The sequence below is a fragment of the Lissotriton helveticus genome, chromosome 3_1 (genome assembly GCF_964261635.1).
Source record: "Lissotriton helveticus chromosome 3_1, aLisHel1.1, whole genome shotgun sequence".
Taxonomy (NCBI): Eukaryota; Metazoa; Chordata; class Amphibia; order Caudata; family Salamandridae; genus Lissotriton; species Lissotriton helveticus.
The window spans coordinates 1,053,107,031-1,053,130,122 of NC_136061.1; the positions used below are offsets into that span (position 1 = coordinate 1,053,107,031).

The 23,092-nt window shown below is 49.7% G+C and overlaps 1 protein-coding gene across 2 annotated transcripts in view; it reads right to left on the reverse strand.

Annotated features, from left to right (window-relative positions):
- The window catches only part of NOSTRIN (nitric oxide synthase trafficking), a 743,535-nt gene that overhangs the window by 208,708 nt on the left and 511,735 nt on the right, over positions 1–23,092 (reverse strand). For both annotated transcript variants that reach the window (XM_078681620.1, XM_078681621.1), the window contains one exon: positions 14,425–14,513. In XM_078681620.1, coding sequence (XP_078537746.1) covers positions 14,425–14,513 — 89 coding nt within the window. The remainder of the gene's footprint in view (positions 1–14,424; positions 14,514–23,092) is intronic.

Here is a 23,092-nt window from a genome sequence, read left to right on the forward strand (position 1 = left end):
CCAAGCCATGTCTTTCCTGGACCGGAATCAAGCATCCAAGGACCGGTTTCTGGCTATCAGCCGTCATCAGCCTGGATAGCTTGACTCCAGTGGTGTTGATTGCATGGGACTCACGTCTGAGCATACCCATCCCACTCGGGGCGACAAAGGCAAAAATAACAGGGGATGGACAGAATGCAGAACATTATCATACATTCACCCCAGTACAGAGATATGGGCCTAAATCCATCGTTTTTTTGCACGCCACACCACTCTAGGTCAGACATGGCCATATGCAAATCAGCCTTGACCCTGTGCCTCATAGGAACAGTCCAGCCCGAACTGCCAAGCCATGTCTTTCCTGGACCAGAATCAAGCATCCAAGGAGAGGTTTCTGGCTATCAGCCGTCATCAGTCTGGATAGCTTGACTCCAGTGGTGTGGAGAGCATGGTACTCACATCTGAGCATACCCATCCCACTCGGGGCGACAAAGGCAAAAACAACAGGTGATGGACAGAATGCAGAACATTGTCATACATTCACCCCAGTACAGAGATCTGGGCCTAAATCCATCGTTTTTTGCACTCCACACCACCCTAGGTCAGACATGGTCATATGCAAATCAGCCTTGACCCTGTGACTCATAGGAACAGTCCAGCCCGAACTGCCAAGCCATGTCTTTTCTGGACCGGAATCAAGCATCCAAGGACCGGTTTCTGGCTATCAGCCGTCATCAGCCTGGATAGCTTGACTCCAGTGGTGTGGAGAGCATGGGACTCACGTCTGAGCATACCCATCCCACTCGGGGCGACAAAGGCAAAAACAACAGGGGATGGACAGAATGCAGAACATTATCATACATTCACCCCTGTACAGAGATCTGGGCCTAAATCCATCGTTTTTTTGCACTCCACACCACCCTAGGTCAGACATGGCCATATGCAAATCAGCCTTGACCCTGTGCCTCATAGGAACAGTCCATCCCGAACTGCCAAGCCATGTCTTTCCTGGACCGGAATCAAGCATCCAAGGACCGGTTTCTGGCTATCAGCTGTCATCAGCCTGGATAGCTTGACTCCAGTGGTGTGGAGAGCATGGGACTCACGTCTGAGCATACCCATCCCACTCGGGGCGACAAAGGCAAAAACAACAGGTGATGGACAGAATGCAGAACATTGTCATACATTCACCCCAGTACAGAGATCTGGGCCTAAATCCATCGTTTTTTTGCACTCCACACCACCCTAGGTTAAACATGGCCATATGCAAATCAGCCTTGACCCTGTGCCTCACAGGAACAGTCCAGCCCGGACTGCCAAGCCATGTCTTTCCTGGACCGGAATCAAGCATCCAAGGACCGGTTTCTAGCTATCAGCCGTCATCAGCCTGGATAGCTTGACTCCAGTGGTGTTGAGAGCATGGGACTCACGTCTGAGCATACCCATCCCACTCGGGGCGACAAAGGCAAAAATAACAGGGGATGGAAAGAATGCAGAACATTATCATACATTCACCCCAGTACACAGATCTGGGCCTAAATCCATCGTTTTTTTGCACGCCACACCACTCTAGGTCAGACATGGCCATATGCAAATCAGCCTTGACCCTGTGCCTCATAGGAACAGTCCAGCCCGAACTGCCAAGCCATGTCTTTCCTGGACCGGAATCAAGCATCCAAGGCCCGGTTTCTGGCTATCAGCCGTCATCAGCCTGGATAGCTTGACTCCAGTGGTGTGGAGAGCATGGGACTCACGTCTGAGCATACCCATCCCACTCGGGGCGACAAAGGCAAAAACAACAGGTGATGGACAGAATGCAGAACATTGTCATACATTCACCCCAGTACATAGATCTGGGCCTAAATCCATCGTTTTTGTGCACTCCACACCACCCTAGGTCAGACATGGCCATATGCAAATCAGCCTTGACCCTGTGCCTCATAGGAACATTGCAGCCCGAACTGCCAAGCCATGTCTTTCCTGGACCGGAAACAAGCATCCAAGGACCGGTTTCTGGCTATCAGCCGTCATCAGCCTGGATAGCTTGACTCCAGTGTTGTGGAGAGCGTGGGACTCGCGTCTGAGCATACCCATCCCACTCGGGGCGACAAAGGCAAAAACAACAGGTGATGGACAGAATGCATAACATTGTCATACATTCACCCCAGTACAGAGATCTGGGCCTAAATCCATCGTTTTTTTGCACTTCACACCACCCTAGGTCAGACATGGCCATATGCAAATCAGCCTTGACCCTGTGCCTCATAGGAACAGTCCAGCCCGAACTGCCAAGCCATGTCTTTCCTGGACCGGAATCAAGCATCCAAGGACCGGTTTCGGGCTATCAGCCGTCATCAGCCTGGATAGCTTGACTCCAGTGGTGTGGAGAGCATGGCACTCACGTCTGAGCATACCCATCCCACTCGGGGCGACAAAGGCAAAAACAACAGGTGATGGACAGAATGCAGAACATAGTCATACATTCACCCCTGTACAGAGATCTGGGCCTAAATCCATCATTTTTTTGCACTCCACACCACCCTAGGTCAGACATGGCCATATGCAAATCAGCCTTGACCCTGTGCCTCATAGGAACATTCCAGACCGAACTGCCAAGACATGTCTTTCCTGGACAGGAATCTAGCATCCAAGGACCGGTTTCTGGCTATCAGCCGTCATCAGCCTGGATAGCTTGACTCCAGTGGTGTGGAGAGCATAGGACTCACGTCTGAGCATACCCATCCCACTCGGGGCGACAAAGGCAAAAACAACAGGTGATGGACAGAATGCAGAACATTGTCATACATTCACCCCAGTACAGAGATCTGGGCCTAAATCCATCTTTTTTTGCACTCCATACGACCCTAGGTCAGACATGGCCATATGCAAATCAGCCTTGACCCTGTGCCTCATAGGAACAGTCCAGCCCGAACTGCCAAGCCATGTCTTTCCTGGACCGGAATCAAGCATCCAAGGACCGGTTTCTGGCTATCAGCCGTCATCAGCCTGGATAGCTTGACTCCAGTGGTGTGGAGAGCATGGGACTCACGTCTGAGCATACCCATCCCACTCGGGGCGACAAAGGCAAAAACAACAGGTGATGGACAGAATGCAGAACATTGTCATACTTTCACCCCAGTACAGAGATCTGGGCCTAAATCCATCGTTTTTTTGCACTCCACACCACCCTAGGTCAGACATGGCCATATGCAAATCAGCCTTGACCCTGTGCCTCATAGGAACAGTCCAGCCCGAACTGCCAAGCCATGTCTTTCCTGGACCGGAATCAAGCATCCAAGGACCGGTTTCTGGCTATCAGCCGTCATCAGCCTGGATAGCTTGACTCCAGTGGTGTGGAGAGCATGGGACTCACGTCTGAGCATACCCATTCCACTCGGGGCGACAAAGGCAAAAACAACAGGTGATGGACAGAATGCAGAACATTGTCATACATTCACCCCTGTACAGAGATCTGGGCCTAAAGCCATCATTTGTTTGCACTCCACACCACCCTAGGTCAGACATGGCCATGTGCAAATCAGCCTTGACCCTGTGCCTCATAGGAACAGTCCAGCCCGAACTGCCAAGCCATGTCTTTCCTGGACCGGAATCAAGCATCCAAGGACCGGTTTCTGGCTATCAGCCGTCATCAGCCTGGATAGCTTGACTCCAGTGGTGTGGAGAGCATGGAACTCACGTCTGAGCATACCCATCCCACTCGGGGCGACAAAGGCAAAAACAACAGGTGATGGAATGAATTCAGAATATTGTCATACATTCACCCCTGTACAGTGATCTGGGCCTAAATCCATCATTTTTTTGCACTCCACACCACCCTAGGTCAGACATGGCCATATGCAAATCAGCCTTTACCCTGTGCCTCATAGGAACATTTCAGCCCGAACTGCCAAGACATGTCTTTCCTGGACAGGAATCTAGCATCCAAGGACCGGTTTCTGGCTATCAGCCGTCATCAGCCTGGATAGCTTGACTCCAGTGGTGTGGAGAGCATGGGACTCACGTCTGAGCATGCCCATCGCACTCGGGGCGACAAAGGCAAAAACAACAGGTGATGGACAGAATGCAGAACATTGTCATACATTCACCCCAGTACAGAGATCTGGGCCTAAATCCATCGTTTTTTTGCACTCCACACCACCCTAGGTCAGACATGGCCATATGCAAATCTGCCTTGACCCTGTGCCTCATAGGAACAGTCCAACCCGAACTGCCAAGCCATGTCTTTCCTGGACAGGAATCAAGCATCCAAGGACCGGTTTCTGGCTATCAGCCGTCATCAGCCTGGATAGCTTAACTCCAGTGGTGTGGAGAGGATGGGACTCACATCTGAGCATAACCTTCCCACTCAGGGCGACAAAGGCAAAAACAACAGGTGATGGACAGAATGCAGAACATTGTCATACATTCACCCCAGTACAGAGATCTGGGCCTAAATCCATCTTTTTTTGCACTCCATACCACCCTAGGTCAGACATGGCCATATGCAAATCAGCCTTGACCCTGTGCCTCATAGGAACAGTCCAGCCCGAACTGCCAAGCCATGTCTTTCCTGGACCGGAATCAAGCATCCAAGGACCGGTTTCTGGCTATCAGCCGTCATCAGCCTGGATAGCTTGTCTCCAGTGGTGTGGAGAGCATGGGACTCACGTCTGAGCATACCCATCCCACTCGGTGCGACAAAGGCAAAAACAACAGGTGATGGACAGAATGCAGAACATTGTCATACATTCACCCCAATACCGAAATCTGGGCCTAAATCCATCGTATTTTTTGCACTCCACACAACCCTAGGTCAGACATGGCCATATGCAAATCAGCCTTGACCCTGTGCCACATAGGAACAGTCCAGCCCGAACTGCCAAGCCATGTCTTTCCTGGACCGGAATCAAGCATCCAAGGACCGGTTTCTGGCTATCAGCCGTCATCAGCCTGGATAGCTTGACTCCAGTGGTGTGGAGAGCATGGGACTCACGTCTGAGCATACCCATCCCACTGGGGGCGACAAAGGCAAAAACAACAGGTGATGGACAGAATGCAGAACATTGTCATACATTCATCCCAGTTCAGAGATCTGGGCCTAAATCCATTGTTTTTGTTGCACTCCACACCACCCTAGGTCAGACATGGCCATATGCAAATCAGCCTTGACCCTGTGCCTCATAGGAACAGTCCAGCCCGAACTGCCAAGCCATGTCTTTCCTGGACCAGAATCAAGCATCCAAGGAGAGGTTTCTGGCTATCAGCCGTCATCAGTCTGGATAGCTTGACTCCAGTGGTGTGGAGAGCATGGGACTCACATCTGAGCATACCCATCCCACTCGGGGCGACAAAGGCAAAAACAACAGGTGATGGACAGAATGCAGAACATTGTCATACATTCACCCCAGTACAGAGATCTGGGCCTAAATCCATCGTTTTTTTGCACTCCACACCACCCTAGGTCAGACATGGTCATATGCAAATCAGCCTTGACCCTGTGACTCATAGGAACAGTCCAGCCCGAACTGCCAAGCCATGTCTTTTCTGGACCGGAATCAAGCATCCAAGGACCGGTTTCTGGCTATCAGCCGTCATCAGCCTGGATAGCTTGACTCCAGTGGTGTGGAGAGCATGGGACTCACGTCTGAGCATACCCATCCCACTCGGGGCGACAAAGGCAAAAACAACAGGGGATGGACAGAATGCAGAACATTATCATACATTCACCCCAGTACAGAGATCTGGGCCTAAATCCATCGTTTTTTTGCACTCCACACCACCCTAGGTCAGACATGGCCATATGCAAATCAGCCTTGACCCTGTGCCTCATAGGAACAGTCCATCCCGAACTGCCAAGCCATGTATTTCCTGGACCGGAATCAAGCATCCAAGGACCGGTTTCTGGCTATCAGCTGTCATCAGCCTGGATAGCTTGACTCCAGTGGTGTGGAGAGCATGGGACTCACGTCTGATTATACCCATCCCACTCGGGGCGACAAAGGCAAAAACAACAGGTGATGGACAGAATGCAGAACATTGTCATACATTCACCCCAGTACAGAGATCTGGGCCTAAATCCATCGTTTTTTTGCACTCCACACCACCCTAGGTCAAACATGGCCATATGCAAATCATCCTTGACCCTGTGCCTCATAGGAACAGTCCAGCCCGAACTGCCAAGCCATATCTTTCCTGGACCGGAATCAAGCATCCAAGGACCGGTTTCTGGCTATCAGCCGTCATCAGCCTGGATAGCTTGACTCCAGTGGTGTGGAGAGCATGGGACTCACGTCTGAGCATACCCATTCCACTCGGGGCGACAAAGGCAAAAACAACAGGTGATGGACAGAATGCAGAACATTGTCATACATTCACCCCTGTACAGAGATCTGGGCCTAAAGCCATCATTTTTTTGCACTCCACACCACCCTAGGTCAGACATGGCCATGTGCAAATCAGCCTTGACCCTGTGCCTCATAGGAACAGTCCAGCCCGAACTGCCAAGCCATGTCTTTCCTGGACCGGAATCAAGCATCCAAGGACCGGTTTCTGGCTATGAGCCGTCATCAGCCTGGATAGCTTGACTCCAGTGGTGTGGAGAGCATGGAACTCACGTCTGAGCATACCCATCCCACTCGGGGCGACAAAGGCAAAAACAACAGGTGATGGAATGAATTCAGAATATTGTCATACATTCACCCCTGTACAGTGATCTGGGCCTAAATCCATCATTTTTTTGCACTCCACACCACCCTAGGTCAGACATGGCCATATGCAAATCAGCCTTTACCCTGTGCCTCATAGGAACATTCCAGCCCGAACTGCCAAGACATGTCTTTCCTGGACAGGAATCTAGCATCCAAGGACCGGTTTCTGGCTATCAGCCGTCATCAGCCTGGATAGCTTGACTCCAGTGGTGTGGAGAGCATGGGACTCACGTCTGAGCATGCCCATCGCACTCGGGGCGACAAAGGCAAAAACAACAGGTGATGGACAGAATGCAGAACATTGTCATACATTCACCCCAGTACAGAGATCTGGGCCTAAATCCATCGTTTTTTTGCACTCCACACCACCCTAGGTCAGACATGGCCATATGCAAATCTGCCTTGACCCTGTGCCTCATAGGAACAGTCCAACCCGAACTGCCAAGCCATGTCTTTCCTGGACAGGAATCAAGCATCCAAGGACCGGTTTCTGGCTATCAGCCGTCATCAGCCTGGATAGCTTAACTCCAGTGGTGTGGAGAGGATGGGACTCACATCTGAGCATAACCTTCCCACTCAGGGCGACAAAGGCAAAAACAACAGGTGATGGACAGAATGCAGAACATTGTCATACATTCACCCCAGTACAGAGATCTGGGCCTAAATCCATCTTTTTTTGCACTCCATACCACCCTAGGTCAGACATGGCCATATGCAAATCAGCCTTGACCCTGTGCCTCATAGGAACAGTCCAGCCCGAACTGCCAAGCCATGTCTTTCCTGGACCGGAATCAAGCATCCAAGGACCGGTTTCTGGCTATCAGCCGTCATCAGCCTGGATAGCTTGTCTCCAGTGGTGTGGAGAGCATGGGACTCACGTCTGAGCATACCCATCCCACTCGGTGCGACAAAGGCAAAAACAACAGGTGATGGACAGAATGCAGAACATTGTCATACATTCACCCCAATACCGAAATCTGGGCCTAAATCCATCGTATTTTTTGCACTCCACACAACCCTAGTTCAGACATGGCCATATGCAAATCAGCCTTGACCCTGTGCCACATAGGAACAGTCCAGCCCGAACTGCCAAGCCATGTCTTTCCTGGACCGGAATCAAGCATCCAAGGACCGGTTTCTGGCTATCAGCCGTCATCAGCCTGGATAGCTTGACTCCAGTGGTGTGGAGAGCATGGGACTCACGTCTGAGCATACCCATCCCACTGGGGGCGACAAAGGCAAAAACAACAGGTGATGGACAGAATGCAGAACATTGTCATACATTCACCCCAGTTCAGAGATCTGGGCCTAAATCCATTGTTTTTGTTGCACTCCACACCACCCTAGGTCAGACATGGCCATATGCAAATCAGCCTTGACCCTGTGCCTCATAGGAACAGTCCAGCCCGAACTGCCAAGCCATGTCTTTCCTGGACCAGAATCAAGCATCCAAGGAGAGGTTTCTGGCTATCAGCCGTCATCAGTCTGGATAGCTTGACTCCAGTGGTGTGGAGAGCATGGGACTCACATCTGAGCATACCCATCCCACTCGGGGCGACAAAGGCAAAAACAACAGGTGATGGACAGAATGCAGAACATTGTCATACATTCACCCCAGTACAGAGATCTGGGCCTAAATCCATCGTTTTTTTGCACTCCACACCACCCTAGGTCAGACATGGTCATATGCAAATCAGCCTTGACCCTGTGACTCATAGGAACAGTCCAGCCGGAACTGCCAAGCCATGTCTTTTCTGGACCGGAATCAAGCATCCAAGGACTGGTTTCTGGCTATCAGCCGTCATCAGCCTGGATAGCTTGACTCCAGTGGTGTGGAGAGCATGGGACTCACGTCTGAGCATACCCATCCCACTCGGGGCGACAAAGGCAAAAACAACAGGGGATGGACAGAATGCAGAACATTATCATACATTCACCCCAGTACAGAGATCTGGGCCTAAATCCATCGTTTTTTTGCACTCCACACCACCCTAGGTCAGACATGGCCATATGCAAATCAGCCTTGACCCTGTGCCTCATAGGAACAGTCCATCCCGAACTGCCAAGCCATGTCTTTCCTGGACCGGAATCAAGCATCCAAGGACCGGTTTCTGGCTATCAGCTGTCATCAGCCTGGATAGCTTGACTCCAGTGGTGTGGAGAGCATGGGACTCACGTCTGAGCATACCCATCCCACTCGGGGCGACAAAGGCAAAAACAACAGGTGATGGACAGAATGCAGAACATTGTCATACATTCACCCCAGTACAGAGATCTGGGCCTAAATCCATCGTTTTTTTGCACTCCACACCACCCTAGGTCAAACATGGCCATATGCAAATCAGCCTTGACCCTGTGCCTCATAGGAACAGTCCAGCCCGGACTGCCAAGCCATGTCTTTCCTGGACCGGAATCAAGCATCCAAGGACCGGTTTCTGGCTATCAGCCGTCATCAGCCTGGATAGCTTGACTCCAGTGGTGTTGAGAGCATGGGACTCACGTCTGAGCATACCCATCCCACTCGGGGCGACAAAGGCAAAAATAACAGGGGATGGACAGAATGCAGAACATTATCATACATTCACCCCAGTACAGAGATCTGGGCCTAAATCCATCGTTTTTTTGCACGCCACACCACTCTAGGTCAGACATGGCCATATGCAAATCAGCCTTGACCCTGTGCCTCATAGGAACAGTCCAGCCCGAACTGCCAAGCCATGTCTTTCCTGGACCAGAATCAAGCATCCAAGGAGAGGTTTCTGGCTATCAGCCGTCATCAGTCTGGATAGCTTGACTCCAGTGGTGTGGAGAGCATGGGACTCACATCTGAGCATACCCATCCCACTCGGGGCGACAAAGGCAAAAACAACAGGTGATGGACAGAATGCAGAACATTGTCATACATTCACCCCAGTACAGAGATCTGGGCCTAAATCCATCGTTTTTTTGCACTCCACACCACCCTAGGTCAGACATGGTCATATGCAAATCAGCCTTGACCCTGTGACTCATAGGAACAGTCCAGCCCGAACTGCCAAGCCATGTCTTTTCTGGACCGGAATCAAGCATCCAAGGACCGGTTTCTGGCTATCAGCCGTCATCAGCCTGGATAGCTTGACTCCAGTGGTGTGGAGAGCATGGGACTCACGTCTGAGCATACCCATCCCACTCGGGGCGACAAAGGCAAAAACAACAGGGGATGGACAGAATGCAGAACATTATCATACATTCACCCCAGTACACAGATCTGGGCCTAAATCCATCATTTTTTTGCACTCCACACCACCCTAGGTCAGACATGGTCATATGCAAATCAGCCTTGACCCTGTGACTCATAGGAACAGTCCAGCCCGAACTGCCAAGCCATGCCTTTTCTGGACCGGAATCAAGCATCCAAGGACTGGTTTCTGGCTATCAGCCGTCATCAGCCTGGATAGCTTGACTCCAGTGGTGTGGAGAGCATGGGACTCACGTCTGAGCATACCCATCCCACTCGGGGCGACAAAGGCAAAAACAACAGGGGATGGACAGAATGCAGAACATTATCATACATTCACCCCAGTACAGAGATCTGGGCCTAAATCCATCGTTTTTTTGCACTCCACACCACCCTAGGTCAGACATGGCCATATGCAAATCAGCCTTGACCCTGTGCCTCATAGGAACAGTCCATCCCGAACTGCCAAGCCATGTCTTTCCTGGACCGGAATCAAGCATCCAAGGACCGGTTTCTGGCTATCAGCTGTCATCAGCCTGGATAGCTTGACTCCAGTGGTGTGGAGAGCATGGGACTCACGTCTGAGCATACCCATCCCACTCGGGGCGACAAAGGCAAAAACAACAGGTGATGGACAGAATGCAGAACATTGTCATACATTCACCCCAGTACAGAGATATGGGCCTAAATCCATCGTTTTTTTGCACTCCACACCACCCTAGGTCAAACATGGCCATATGCAAATCAGCCTTGACCCTGTGCCTCATAGGAACAGTCCAGCCCGGACTGCCAAGCCATGTCTTTCCTGGACCGGAATCAAGCATCCAAGGACCGGTTTCTGGCTATCAGCCGTCATCAGCCTGGATAGCTTGACTCCAGTGGTGTTGATTGCATGGGACTCACGTCTGAGCATACCCATCCCACTCGGGGCGACAAAGGCAAAAATAACAGGGGATGGACAGAATGCAGAACATTATCATACATTCACCCCAGTACAGAGATATGGGCCTAAATCCATCGTTTTTTTGCACGCCACACCACTCTAGGTCAGACATGGCCATATGCAAATCAGCCTTGACCCTGTGCCTCATAGGAACAGTCCAGCCCGAACTGCCAAGCCATGTCTTTCCTGGACCAGAATCAAGCATCCAAGGAGAGGTTTCTGGCTATCAGCCGTCATCAGTCTGGATAGCTTGACTCCAGTGGTGTGGAGAGCATGGTACTCACATCTGAGCATACCCATCCCACTCGGGGCGACAAAGGCAAAAACAACAGGTGATGGACAGAATGCAGAACATTGTCATACATTCACCCCAGTACAGAGATCTGGGCCTAAATCCATCGTTTTTTGCACTCCACACCACCCTAGGTCAGACATGGTCATATGCAAATCAGCCTTGACCCTGTGACTCATAGGAACAGTCCAGCCCGAACTGCCAAGCCATGTCTTTTCTGGACCGGAATCAAGCATCCAAGGACCGGTTTCTGGCTATCAGCCGTCATCAGCCTGGATAGCTTGACTCCAGTGGTGTGGAGAGCATGGGACTCACGTCTGAGCATACCCATCCCACTCGGGGCGACAAAGGCAAAAACAACAGGGGATGGACAGAATGCAGAACATTATCATACATTCACCCCTGTACAGAGATCTGGGCCTAAATCCATCGTTTTTTTGCACTCCACACCACCCTAGGTCAGACATGGCCATATGCAAATCAGCCTTGACCCTGTGCCTCATAGGAACAGTCCATCCCGAACTGCCAAGCCATGTCTTTCCTGGACCGGAATCAAGCATCCAAGGACCGGTTTCTGGCTATCAGCTGTCATCAGCCTGGATAGCTTGACTCCAGTGGTGTGGAGAGCATGGGACTCACGTCTGAGCATACCCATCCCACTCGGGGCGACAAAGGCAAAAACAACAGGTGATGGACAGAATGCAGAACATTGTCATACATTCACCCCAGTACAGAGATCTGGGCCTAAATCCATCGTTTTTTTGCACTCCACACCACCCTAGGTTAAACATGGCCATATGCAAATCAGCCTTGACCCTGTGCCTCACAGGAACAGTCCAGCCCGGACTGCCAAGCCATGTCTTTCCTGGACCGGAATCAAGCATCCAAGGACCGGTTTCTAGCTATCAGCCGTCATCAGCCTGGATAGCTTGACTCCAGTGGTGTTGAGAGCATGGGACTCACGTCTGAGCATACCCATCCCACTCGGGGCGACAAAGGCAAAAATAACAGGGGATGGAAAGAATGCAGAACATTATCATACATTCACCCCAGTACACAGATCTGGGCCTAAATCCATCGTTTTTTTGCACGCCACACCACTCTAGGTCAGACATGGCCATATGCAAATCAGCCTTGACCCTGTGCCTCATAGGAACAGTCCAGCCCGAACTGCCAAGCCATGTCTTTCCTGGACCGGAATCAAGCATCCAAGGCCCGGTTTCTGGCTATCAGCCGTCATCAGCCTGGATAGCTTGACTCCAGTGGTGTGGAGAGCATGGGACTCACGTCTGAGCATACCCATCCCACTCGGGGCGACAAAGGCAAAAACAACAGGTGATGGACAGAATGCAGAACATTGTCATACATTCACCCCAGTACATAGATCTGGGCCTAAATCCATCGTTTTTGTGCACTCCACACCACCCTAGGTCAGACATGGCCATATGCAAATCAGCCTTGACCCTGTGCCTCATAGGAACATTGCAGCCCGAACTGCCAAGCCATGTCTTTCCTGGACCGGAAACAAGCATCCAAGGACCGGTTTCTGGCTATCAGCCGTCATCAGCCTGGATAGCTTGACTCCAGTGTTGTGGAGAGCGTGGGACTCGCGTCTGAGCATACCCATCCCACTCGGGGCGACAAAGGCAAAAACAACAGGTGATGGACAGAATGCATAACATTGTCATACATTCACCCCAGTACAGAGATCTGGGCCTAAATCCATCGTTTTTTTGCACTTCACACCACCCTAGGTCAGACATGGCCATATGCAAATCAGCCTTGACCCTGTGCCTCATAGGAACAGTCCAGCCCGAACTGCCAAGCCATGTCTTTCCTGGACCGGAATCAAGCATCCAAGGACCGGTTTCTGGCTATCAGCCGTCATCAGCCTGGATAGCTTGACTCCAGTGGTGTGGAGAGCATGGGACTCACGTCTGAGCATACCCATCCAAATCGGGGCGACAAAGGCAAAAACAGCAGGTGATGGACAGAATGCAGAACAATGTCATACATTCACCCCAACTGTGAAAAAGGAGTTGAGGGACAGGGAGATAAAATATGCAAAGCTCTTTCCCGCCAGGCTGAGTGTCGAGGTGGTCTGGGAGTGGATGGAAAGATGGAGCACGGTGCCAGAGTGGGCTAAAGAACGGTCATGGATTAAACCCAGATCTTTGACTGGGTGTGAGTGTTTGATTGATTCAGATGCTCCGTCCATCACCACCCCCTTTTGTACCGTTTTTGGCCGCCATGAGTGTGGCAGGGTATGCTCAGACGTGAGTCCCTTGCTCACTTTGCCACTGGATTCAAGCAAGCCGGGCTGAAGACGGCTGGAATGCCAGAAACCGGTCCTCGGATGCTTGTTTCCGGTCCAGGGAAGACATGGCTTGGCAGTTTGGGCTGGACTGTTCCCATGAGGCACAGGGTCAGACTGATTTTCATATAGCCATGTCTGAACTGGGGTGGCAGAGTGGGCTAAAGAACGGTGATGGATTAAACCCAGATCTTTTGACTGGGTGTGAGTGTTTGATTGCTTCAGATGCTCTGTCCATCACCACCCCATTTTGTACCACTTTTGGCCGCCATGAGTGTGGCAGGGTATGCTCAGACGTGAGTCCCTTGCTCACTTTGCCACTGGATTCAAGCAAGCCGGGCTGAAGACGGCTGGAATGCCAGAAACCGGTCCTCGGAAGCTTGTTTCCGGTCCAGGGAAGACATGGCTTGGCAGTTCGGGCTGGACTGTTCCCATGAGGCACAAGGTCAGACTGATTTGCATATGGCCATGTCTGAACTGGGGTGGCAGAGTGGGCTAAAGAACGGTGATGGATTAAACCCAGATCTTTTGGCTGGGTGTGAGTGTTTGATTGATTCAGATGCTCCGTCCATCACCACCCCCTTTTGTACCACAATATACGATTCAGGCAGTCTAATATAGACCAGTAGCTGCCACTCAGAATGACTTTAAAGTTCTCATATCACATAGTTTCCTTTTAATACTGAGAATTACCCACCAACAAAGAACCTCCATTTATTTGCAACAAAAGGGTTTTTCAGGTTGGGAGATGAATGTGGCTGAGCAGCATCCTTTTTGCTTGTTAGGTTTACGTACATGTTACAGGCTTGGAGACTTACATTTCACACAGATTACTAAAATGATGTTTAAACGTTATTGCTGAACTGGTTCAGATGGTCTCAATTAATAATTACATTGGTTATAAAGTACTAGTTTAACCTCATAGCGGAAATCCCACTGTAGCTGAGAGAGTGCACAGTATAAATAATCTACCTCGTCCAGGAGCAATGCTGTGTCTTCCTGTGTTTTGGCATCTGAAAAGGCTGGATTTTCTCTGCCAGCTTGAAGCATCCTTGCCAAACCTGAAAAACAAGATGTGTGTTCATTGCTAATAGTGAGTGGATTTGAACAGTTTTATCCTCGTATGATAAGTGTATCACAAAAAACGCAGTATGCAAACTCTACTTGACGTTCATTTGGGGAATAATTGTACTTGAGGTATGCCGTGGCGTACAAATGCTTTGTAATTTCTCTCTCGTAATACACATTTATTAAGGGCTGCCTTCTTTTTGTTTTGACTTAATATAGCTCGGGTCTGAGGTGCTTGAACTTTCCTCCCACCAGTGCATCACAACATGTTGCAGCATCAAATCCTTCTCCGTCTTCCACTTGAAAGTCCACCAGGCACTCCTGACCTATTCATAGCAGGGTTTACCAAATCATTTAGGAGACACCATTCCACAGGCCTCTCACTGCTTCTTAAGATGAAGATTCAACAAAGCTGCAGCGTACCAGTCACATTAAGAGTTATCCATGTTAAGTGCCATTACTTGCAAAGTCTATTTTTCAGGAGACTTTCTAAGGAAGAATATTAGAGCTCCACCTTGGATTTGAGGTTGGTAATGATCCGGGCCACTATCATTTGTCAAGTATTTCATAAGTTCTAAAGATTTGCAAAAGGGTCATGGTGATATCAAGGCTATGGCATTTTCTGACCAGCGTATTATCTTACCACATTAGAGATTTCTAAAACATTTCCAGCTGAGATTCTTGGTCAATGCAGTAATATATTGGACTTCTGTGTATTGTCAGATGCCCAACTGAAAATCAAGCTCACCTTGCTAAATAGAGAATATTTTAAAATGTACTTAGGAACTCCAGAGATGTCAATTGTTTGGGAGATGCTTAAAGCTATACTAAGAAGGCTCATAATTTCCAAACCAAGGGGCCGATTACAATGGCGGACAGACTGGAGTCCGCCAGCCATCATGGTGGAGACCAGGACCGTCCGCAATACATGGACGCAACCACCACCATGGCGGTCGCATTTTAACATTGCGGCGGGTGCTGCTGACAGCAGCACCTGCCGCAATGTCAAAACGGCATGTTGTGCATTTCACTGCACTATGTGGCAGGCACCACACAGTGCCTGCCACTTGGTGCGGTGAAATATAGAGGGGTACCATGGGTACACCCTGTGCACCCGCACCTTTTCCCAACACAAGGGGGGCCCGCAACAGGCCTCCAAAAATCTCCACCAGCCTTTTAATGGTGGTTAACCTGTCTCGGAAAGGCTGGCTGGAGACCGCATTCTAATTGTAGTTTATCATGTGTGTGTAGCTCTATAAGTCAGACATTGGTAAAACTACCAAATAGAACCCAACAACATACCCTTCTGTGCGAAGATAACTTTGTTCAAAACGTACAGTAAATGTTAAACACGAAAACGCCAAGAATTGTTTAAGTTCAATTTATTTAATTTCATATACTTGAACTAGATCAAAATTAATTTGACAAAAGGAATATACAAAAGGTTGCTCAAGGGAGAATAATGGGTGTGCCATGATGAATAGGGAGAAGTGAAGAGTCACTAATATTCAGAGTATATACATTTTTAATGTTTTGGCAACGGACTGATAAAGAGACCAGTACAGAAAGGCCTGTCCCAAACAGATAGTTTACAACATTTTTTATACTTTTTTTGTAAATGCATAAATGAAACATCAAGCAATGGGGATGGGATGCGATACAGGCCGTTGGTGGGTGGGGTGTGTCGACGTTTCGACTCAGCTAATGCATAGAGGGTGACTTATACTGTAGTGTAGTTCCTAAACCCCTTATAGGCTTTGCGAATTGTAATAATATACACTATAGTTTTGACATAGGACTGAGGTCAGTATGTCTCTATCGAGTACATTAAACTTAACTACTTGTGTGTGCCAGCTAGCTCAGAGGTCACTAGAAACTTCTCGAATGAACAAGAAGGGATTAGTCTCTGACAACCGCATAAACATGACAACTTTGTTTCCCTTAAAATCTGAACAGTTCATCTCAGAATTGTAGAAACAATAGATCACAGTTTCACTCAGTCAATCGTGCATGCTTCGTTTCTCCAGAGTTACAAAGAAATAGGTAGACGGGCGTTTCAATAAAAAGGGTTTATTGAACAGTCCTAATTCTTGTGCAAGAGATATGAGCTGCTACAATCGTAAGACAGAATGTGAAGTATAATATGTACAGCGTCAGCAGTAAAATAAAATAATACTGCAATAGCATAGTTTGTAGCTATGTCATATATTCATAAAAATACATACATAAATAACACAGGCTAAAATGTAAATACTCATCTGGTGCTTCTAAATAGTTCTACCCCAGTGTACCTAACCTAAGTGTAGTACGAGGTAAGAAGTAGGTGCTGTTTTCTAAAGTATAGCTAGCTATAGTTTAGTTTTGCAATGAGTTGCCAAGAGTCCCTCTAGGTTCTAGTCTGCTCCATACCTTAAAATGAGAGAGGTTGAAATGTCTTTCCGGGTCTCGATCGCTAACACCCCCGCAAGGGGAGTCAGAAACACTGGAGCTGGATTCTCTGAAAGGAGGATGACAGCGTGTGGTCAGTGCGTCAGGCGGGGACTCGAATTCCTTCTGAACTTACCGTGGCGAGCCCTGTTGTGCAAGCATGCAGCCGAGCCGTGGTTTGCCGTGATAAGTCAAGGTATATTTATACCCTGAAGGTAAAGTAAAAGTCAGGCAAATGAACGTCATGAATGAGCCCCTAAGGAATAGATGTTCATGCATAATAAATGAGTTCTTGGAGAAATCAATATCCAAGCAGGGGAAGTCCTAAAGGCTTAAGAGTCTAGTTTTCCAAGAACTCGTTGTGACGTGTATGGACGGATGTAGGTGACCATGCCTGCATTTGGTCAGCATGGGTAACGCCCAAATAAGGGTTGGATTTCTATGCCTAAATAAGGGCTATGTGAATTGTGCCGATATAAGGACATAAATCGGGAAACCGATATATGGTATCTAAATCTAAATGCTGAGAGTCTTCTTCAGGATGAAAGGGGGCGTGGGGACAACCTAATCCTGGTGCCATACAGGCATCTCAGGTATAACACTGAAGGTTGAGTACTTAATCAGGGTTTTTCAATGGAGTGAGCTGTAATCCACTCGTGAGGGCCCACCTTGTGAAGTCCTCGCCTGTATTTAAAACTGTGAATCAATTATCCCATGGTTATCAGACATCTGAATTAATCTGGTATGTAAAGACCTTGAAAAAAAAGGCTGGGCGCCCCATGCCTCGAAGAATCCCTTCTGCCAAGTTCAAGTGCAATACATGCAGCGGTTCCACACACCGAATTAGGATGCGACCACCACCATGGTGGTCGCATTTTACATTTTAACATTGCAGCGGGCGCTGCTGACAGCAGCACTTGTCGCAATGTCAAAATGGCATGTTGTGCAATTCACTACACTATGTGGCAGGCACCACACGGTGCCTGCCACTTGATGCAGTGAAATATAGAGGGGTACAATGGGTACCCCCCATGTACCCACACCTCCCCCAAACACAAGGGGGACCCGCAACGGCCCCCAAAACCAATCTCCACCAGCCTTTTAATGGCAGCTAACCTGCCATGGAAAGGCTGGCTGGAGACTGCATCCTAATTTGGCGGACGTTGCCTGCTAGGCACTGCCACCATTGTATGGATGCAGACCGCTACGTCAGGCAATCGGAACTATTGCCTGTGGTGGGTCTGTGGCAGACGGTCTTTGAGGATGTGGTGAGGGAAACTCATGGTCCGATTGTGGAAGGACCCTCACCGCATGGCTAGCTAGCAGTGGCAGTCCTTCCGCAATCGTAATCGGCCCCTAAATTAGGAGTAACTAAGTGGCAATGGTAAAAACTAGAGGCACCATGATCACTCCTGTACAAGCCACAAGATGAACTCCTGTGATCATTTACAATTGGTAGTAAAGTACAATATTGGATGGCTATTAAATCATTACAGAATAACACCTCCATCACCATCAAACCAGCCGACAAGGGCGTGGCGGTTGTGGTGAAGAACACTATAGATTATGAGGCCGAGATTAATAGGCTCTTAGGAGCCAGACAAAATTATAGACCTTTATCCAAAGACCCTACTAAAGAATTACAAAACATCATTATGAATATGGTCTCTGAAGCCAAAGAGAAACAGTGGATTACTGCCAAAGAAGCAGAGTTTTTGATAAATCCCTCACCAAGGACCCCGGCATTCTACATCATGCCTAAAATACATAAGGCCCAGAGGCCACCTCCTGGGCGCCCGATAGTATCGACCATCCTGACCGTCCTGACTCGATCGGATGCGGTCGCTCCCCACGCTCCCTCCTCATTTGGTGGTATTGTAGCGCTTTGTTGATCTCTGCCAATATCTGTGCCCTCATTTTGTGTTATCGTAGCGCTTTGTTGATCTCTGCCATTATCTGTGCCCTGCTCGCATTATTTGTTGCTGCTTGCAATTTGCCTGCGTGACACGCATAGCGCTTTCAGTGCATAGCCCACATCGCGCCTGTGTAACCTCGTAGCGCTTTTTATTATCAGCTCGCATTGCTTGTTTAATTATTTATTATTGTGCCTGATTGTGCCGCTGCCCACATCTGTGATACTTCCTTATCTGTGCCCTAATCTCGTCCTGCTCCAACTTCGGTTTGCTGCCATTTTTGTTGTTGTTTTGTTGCCTCCCAGCCCGCCCCTCCACCACACTCCCGCCTCCCAGCTGACCCTCCCTCCCATGAGAAGTTAGGGGCTGACCTCTCAGCACCTACGCTGTGACCGTCCTGACTCGATCGGATGCGGTCGCTCCCCACGCTCTCTCCTCATTTGGTGGTATTGTAGCGCTTTGTTGATCTCTGCCAATATCTGTGCCCTCATTTTGTGTTATCGTAGCGCTTTGTTGATCTCTGCCATTATCTGTGCCCTGCTCGCATTATTTGTTGCTGCTTGCAATTTGCCTGCGTGACACGCATTGCGCTTTCAGTGCATAGCCCACATCTTGCCTGTGTAACCTCGTAGCGCTTTTTATTATCAGCTCGCATTGCTTGTTTAATTATTTATTATTGTGCCTGATTGTGCCACTGCCCACATCTGTGATACTTCCTTATCTGTGCCCCAATCTCGTCCTGCTCCAACTTCGGTTTGCTGCCATTTTTGTTGTTGTTTTGTTGCCTCCCAGCCCGCCCCTCCACCACCCTCCTGCCTCCCAGCTGACCCTCCCTCACTCCGCCCCCCTACACCATCCACTTATGTTAGCTACACTTTAGCGCAGTGTCCACGCGCAGCGGAAGCGCCCGATGCGCGCCGAAGGTGCGCCAAAGGTAAGCCCGTCTACGCCCGTCCGCGCCTGGACCGCGCCCAGCGCCAGACCCCCTGGTCCCCGCATCACCCATCCCTCCCGCATTACATATGACGTCTCCACCCTCTTAGCACTTAACCCCGGCCGACTCCCCATCTGCGCCCAAGCAGCACCAGGACACACCCATGGACCCTTCAGCTGCCACTCCTGCAAATTCACCTGCATCAAGACCCACACCAAACCAACAAACACCAAACAGAGATCCAACACCACCCACCTTAAATGCATCCTTCTCAACACCCGCTCGGTTCACAAACACGCCATCGACCTTTGGAATCTACTCGACATCATTTCTCCGGACATCGCCTTCCTAACAGAAACCTGGATGAATGCCTCTTCAGCTCCAGACATCACCATAGCCATCCCGGACGGCTACAAGATCATCCGTAAGGACCGCACCATCCAAACAGGAGGAGGCATCGCAATAGTCCACAAGAACACTATCCGCATCTCAACCAGCTCAGAAGACAATATCGCCGAACACCTTCACTTCCAGATCCACACCGACCCCAAGTCCACACTCAGAGGCACCCTCCTCTACAGGCCACCAGGACCCCGTACAAAATTTAGCAAAGACATCACTGACTTCATAACCCCACACGCCCTCCCCTCGGAGGAATACATTCTACTGGGAGACCTCAATTTCCATCTGGAAAAGAGCAACAACAGTAACACTAACACCCTTCTGGACAATCTCGCCAATCTCGGACTCAAACAACTTGTTAACACCCCCACACACTATGCAGGACACACACTCGACCCTATCTTCACTTCCAGCAAGCATATCTCCTTCACTCACACCACAACCCTCCACTGGACGGACCACAGTTGCATCCACTTCATTTACAATAAGACCACGATCCACAACCACCCTCAACCAACTCTGCGAAGAAATTGGAACAAAATCACCATTGACCAGATCTCCACATCGCTTCTTCAAAAACCCCCTGCCTATTCAACGAACCCTAACCAAGCCGCCATCAACCTCACACAATGGTTAACCCAAACCGCCGACAAACTAGCACCCTTGAAAAGACATCAAATCAAACAAGGAAGCAAGAACGCCCCCTGGTTCAACGATGACCTTAAGAAATCCAAGAAGCTCTGTCGTTCCCTTGAGAAAACTTGGAAAAAAGACTCAAACACTATCACCCAAGCCGCCTTCAAAAACGCCACCCGCAAACACCACCAACTAATCCGGACAGCCAAGAAAGCAGCACTCAAAGACCGACTAGACAACAATGCCCACAACAGCAAGGAACTTTTCAACATCATCAAAGAATTCACCAACTCCACCGCCAGCTCTAACGACATCACCCCCTCTCAAGTCCTCTGCGACTCCCTCGCCTCATTCTTCCATGACAAAATCGCCGACATTCATAACAGCTTTGACAACCAACCCGTAAACCAGTCCACCCCTCTCACCTCCGAACCTGTACCTCCTCCGAATAACCTTTTCGACTGGAACCCAATCACCACAGAAGACACCATTCGCCTGATGAACTCCATCCACTCAGGATCCCCTACAGACCCATGCCCCCATCACATCTTCAACAAAGCAGACTCCATTATCGCACCCCATCTCCGAGACGTCATCAACTGCTCCCTCAACTCCGCCACATTCCCAGAAATCTGGAAACACGCCGAACTCAGCGCCCTTCTGAAGAAACCCACAGCTGACCCCACCAAACTCAAAAACTACCGCCCCATCTCGCTCCTCCCATTCCCTGCCAAAGTCATAGAGAAAGCAATCAACAATCAGCTCGCCGCCTTCCTCGAAACCAACAAATCACTCGACTCCTCACAGTCTGGCTTCCGAGCCAAACACAGCACCGAGACCGCCCTCATCGCAGCAACAGACGACATTCGAACACTACTGGACAACGGAGACACAGTCGCCCTCATCCTCCTTGACCTCTCCGCAGCCTTCGACACAGTCTGCCATAGCACCCTAATACAACGCCTCAGAAACATCGGAATTCAAGGAAAAGCTTTGGACTGGATCGTTCCTCGTTGGAAGAACTCAGAGAGTCCGCCTCCCCCCTTTTAAGTCAGAGGCCACCGAAGTCATCTGCGGCGTCCCGCAAGGATCATCACTCAGTCCCACCCTCTTCAACCTCAACATGAGCCCCCTCGCAACCATCGCACATCAACACAACCTCAACATCATCTCCTACGCTGATGACACTCAACTGATCCTCTCACTCACCAAAGACCCAACCACCGCCAAAACCAACCTACAGGAAGGGATGAAAGAAGTAGCCGAGTGGATGAAGCACAGCCGTCTGAAACTGAACTCGGACAAAACGGAAGTCCTCATCTTAGGTTCATCCCCTTCCATCTGGGACGACTCTTGGTGGCCAACGGCCCTAGGAAAAGTACCCATACCGACGGACCATGCACGGAACCTGGGCATCATCCTGGACTCCTCACTCTCGATGACCAGACAAGTCAACGCCGTCTCATCATCATGCTTCAACATCCTACGCATGCTCAAAAAAACATTTCGCTGGATCCCCACCGAAACAAGAAAAACGGTCACCCACGCACTGGTCACAAGCCGTCTGGACTACGGAAACACCCTTTACGCCGGTACCACCGCAAAACTGCAGAAAAAACTCCAACGCATCCAAAATGCTTCAGCCAGACTCATACTAGACATCCCCCGCACAGACCACTTTTCCGTTCACCTGAAAGACCTTCACTGGCTCCCCGTCAACAAGAGAATAACGTTCCGTCTCCTCACCCACGCACACAAAGCCCTAAACGAACTTGGACCTGATTGTCTCAACACGCGCCTTTCCTTTTACACCCCCACCCGCCAGCTGCGTTCGTCCAACCAAGCCCTCGCCGCTGTTCCGCGCACCGACAAAGCCACCATGGGGGGAAGATCCTTCTCCTACTTAGCGGCCAAAACCTGGAACTCCCTTCCCATCCACCTCCGCCTTACCCAAAACCACCTAGCCTTCAGAAAGCAGCTTAAAACCTGGATATTCGATAAGCAAACCTCCCCCCCCTTCCTCAAGCGCCTTGAGACACTCTGGGTATGTAGTGCGCTATATAAATTATGACTTGACTTGACTTGACTTGACTTATCGGGCATTCAGTCCCTATTAGAACCACTATCACAATTTTCAGATTTTTTTCTACGAGAGTGTGTGGTCACACAATTATCCTATATACAGGACACCACCGACATCTTGCGACATCTAGATGTAGTGGCATATGACCCCACTGAACAATTTTTAGTGACCATTGAC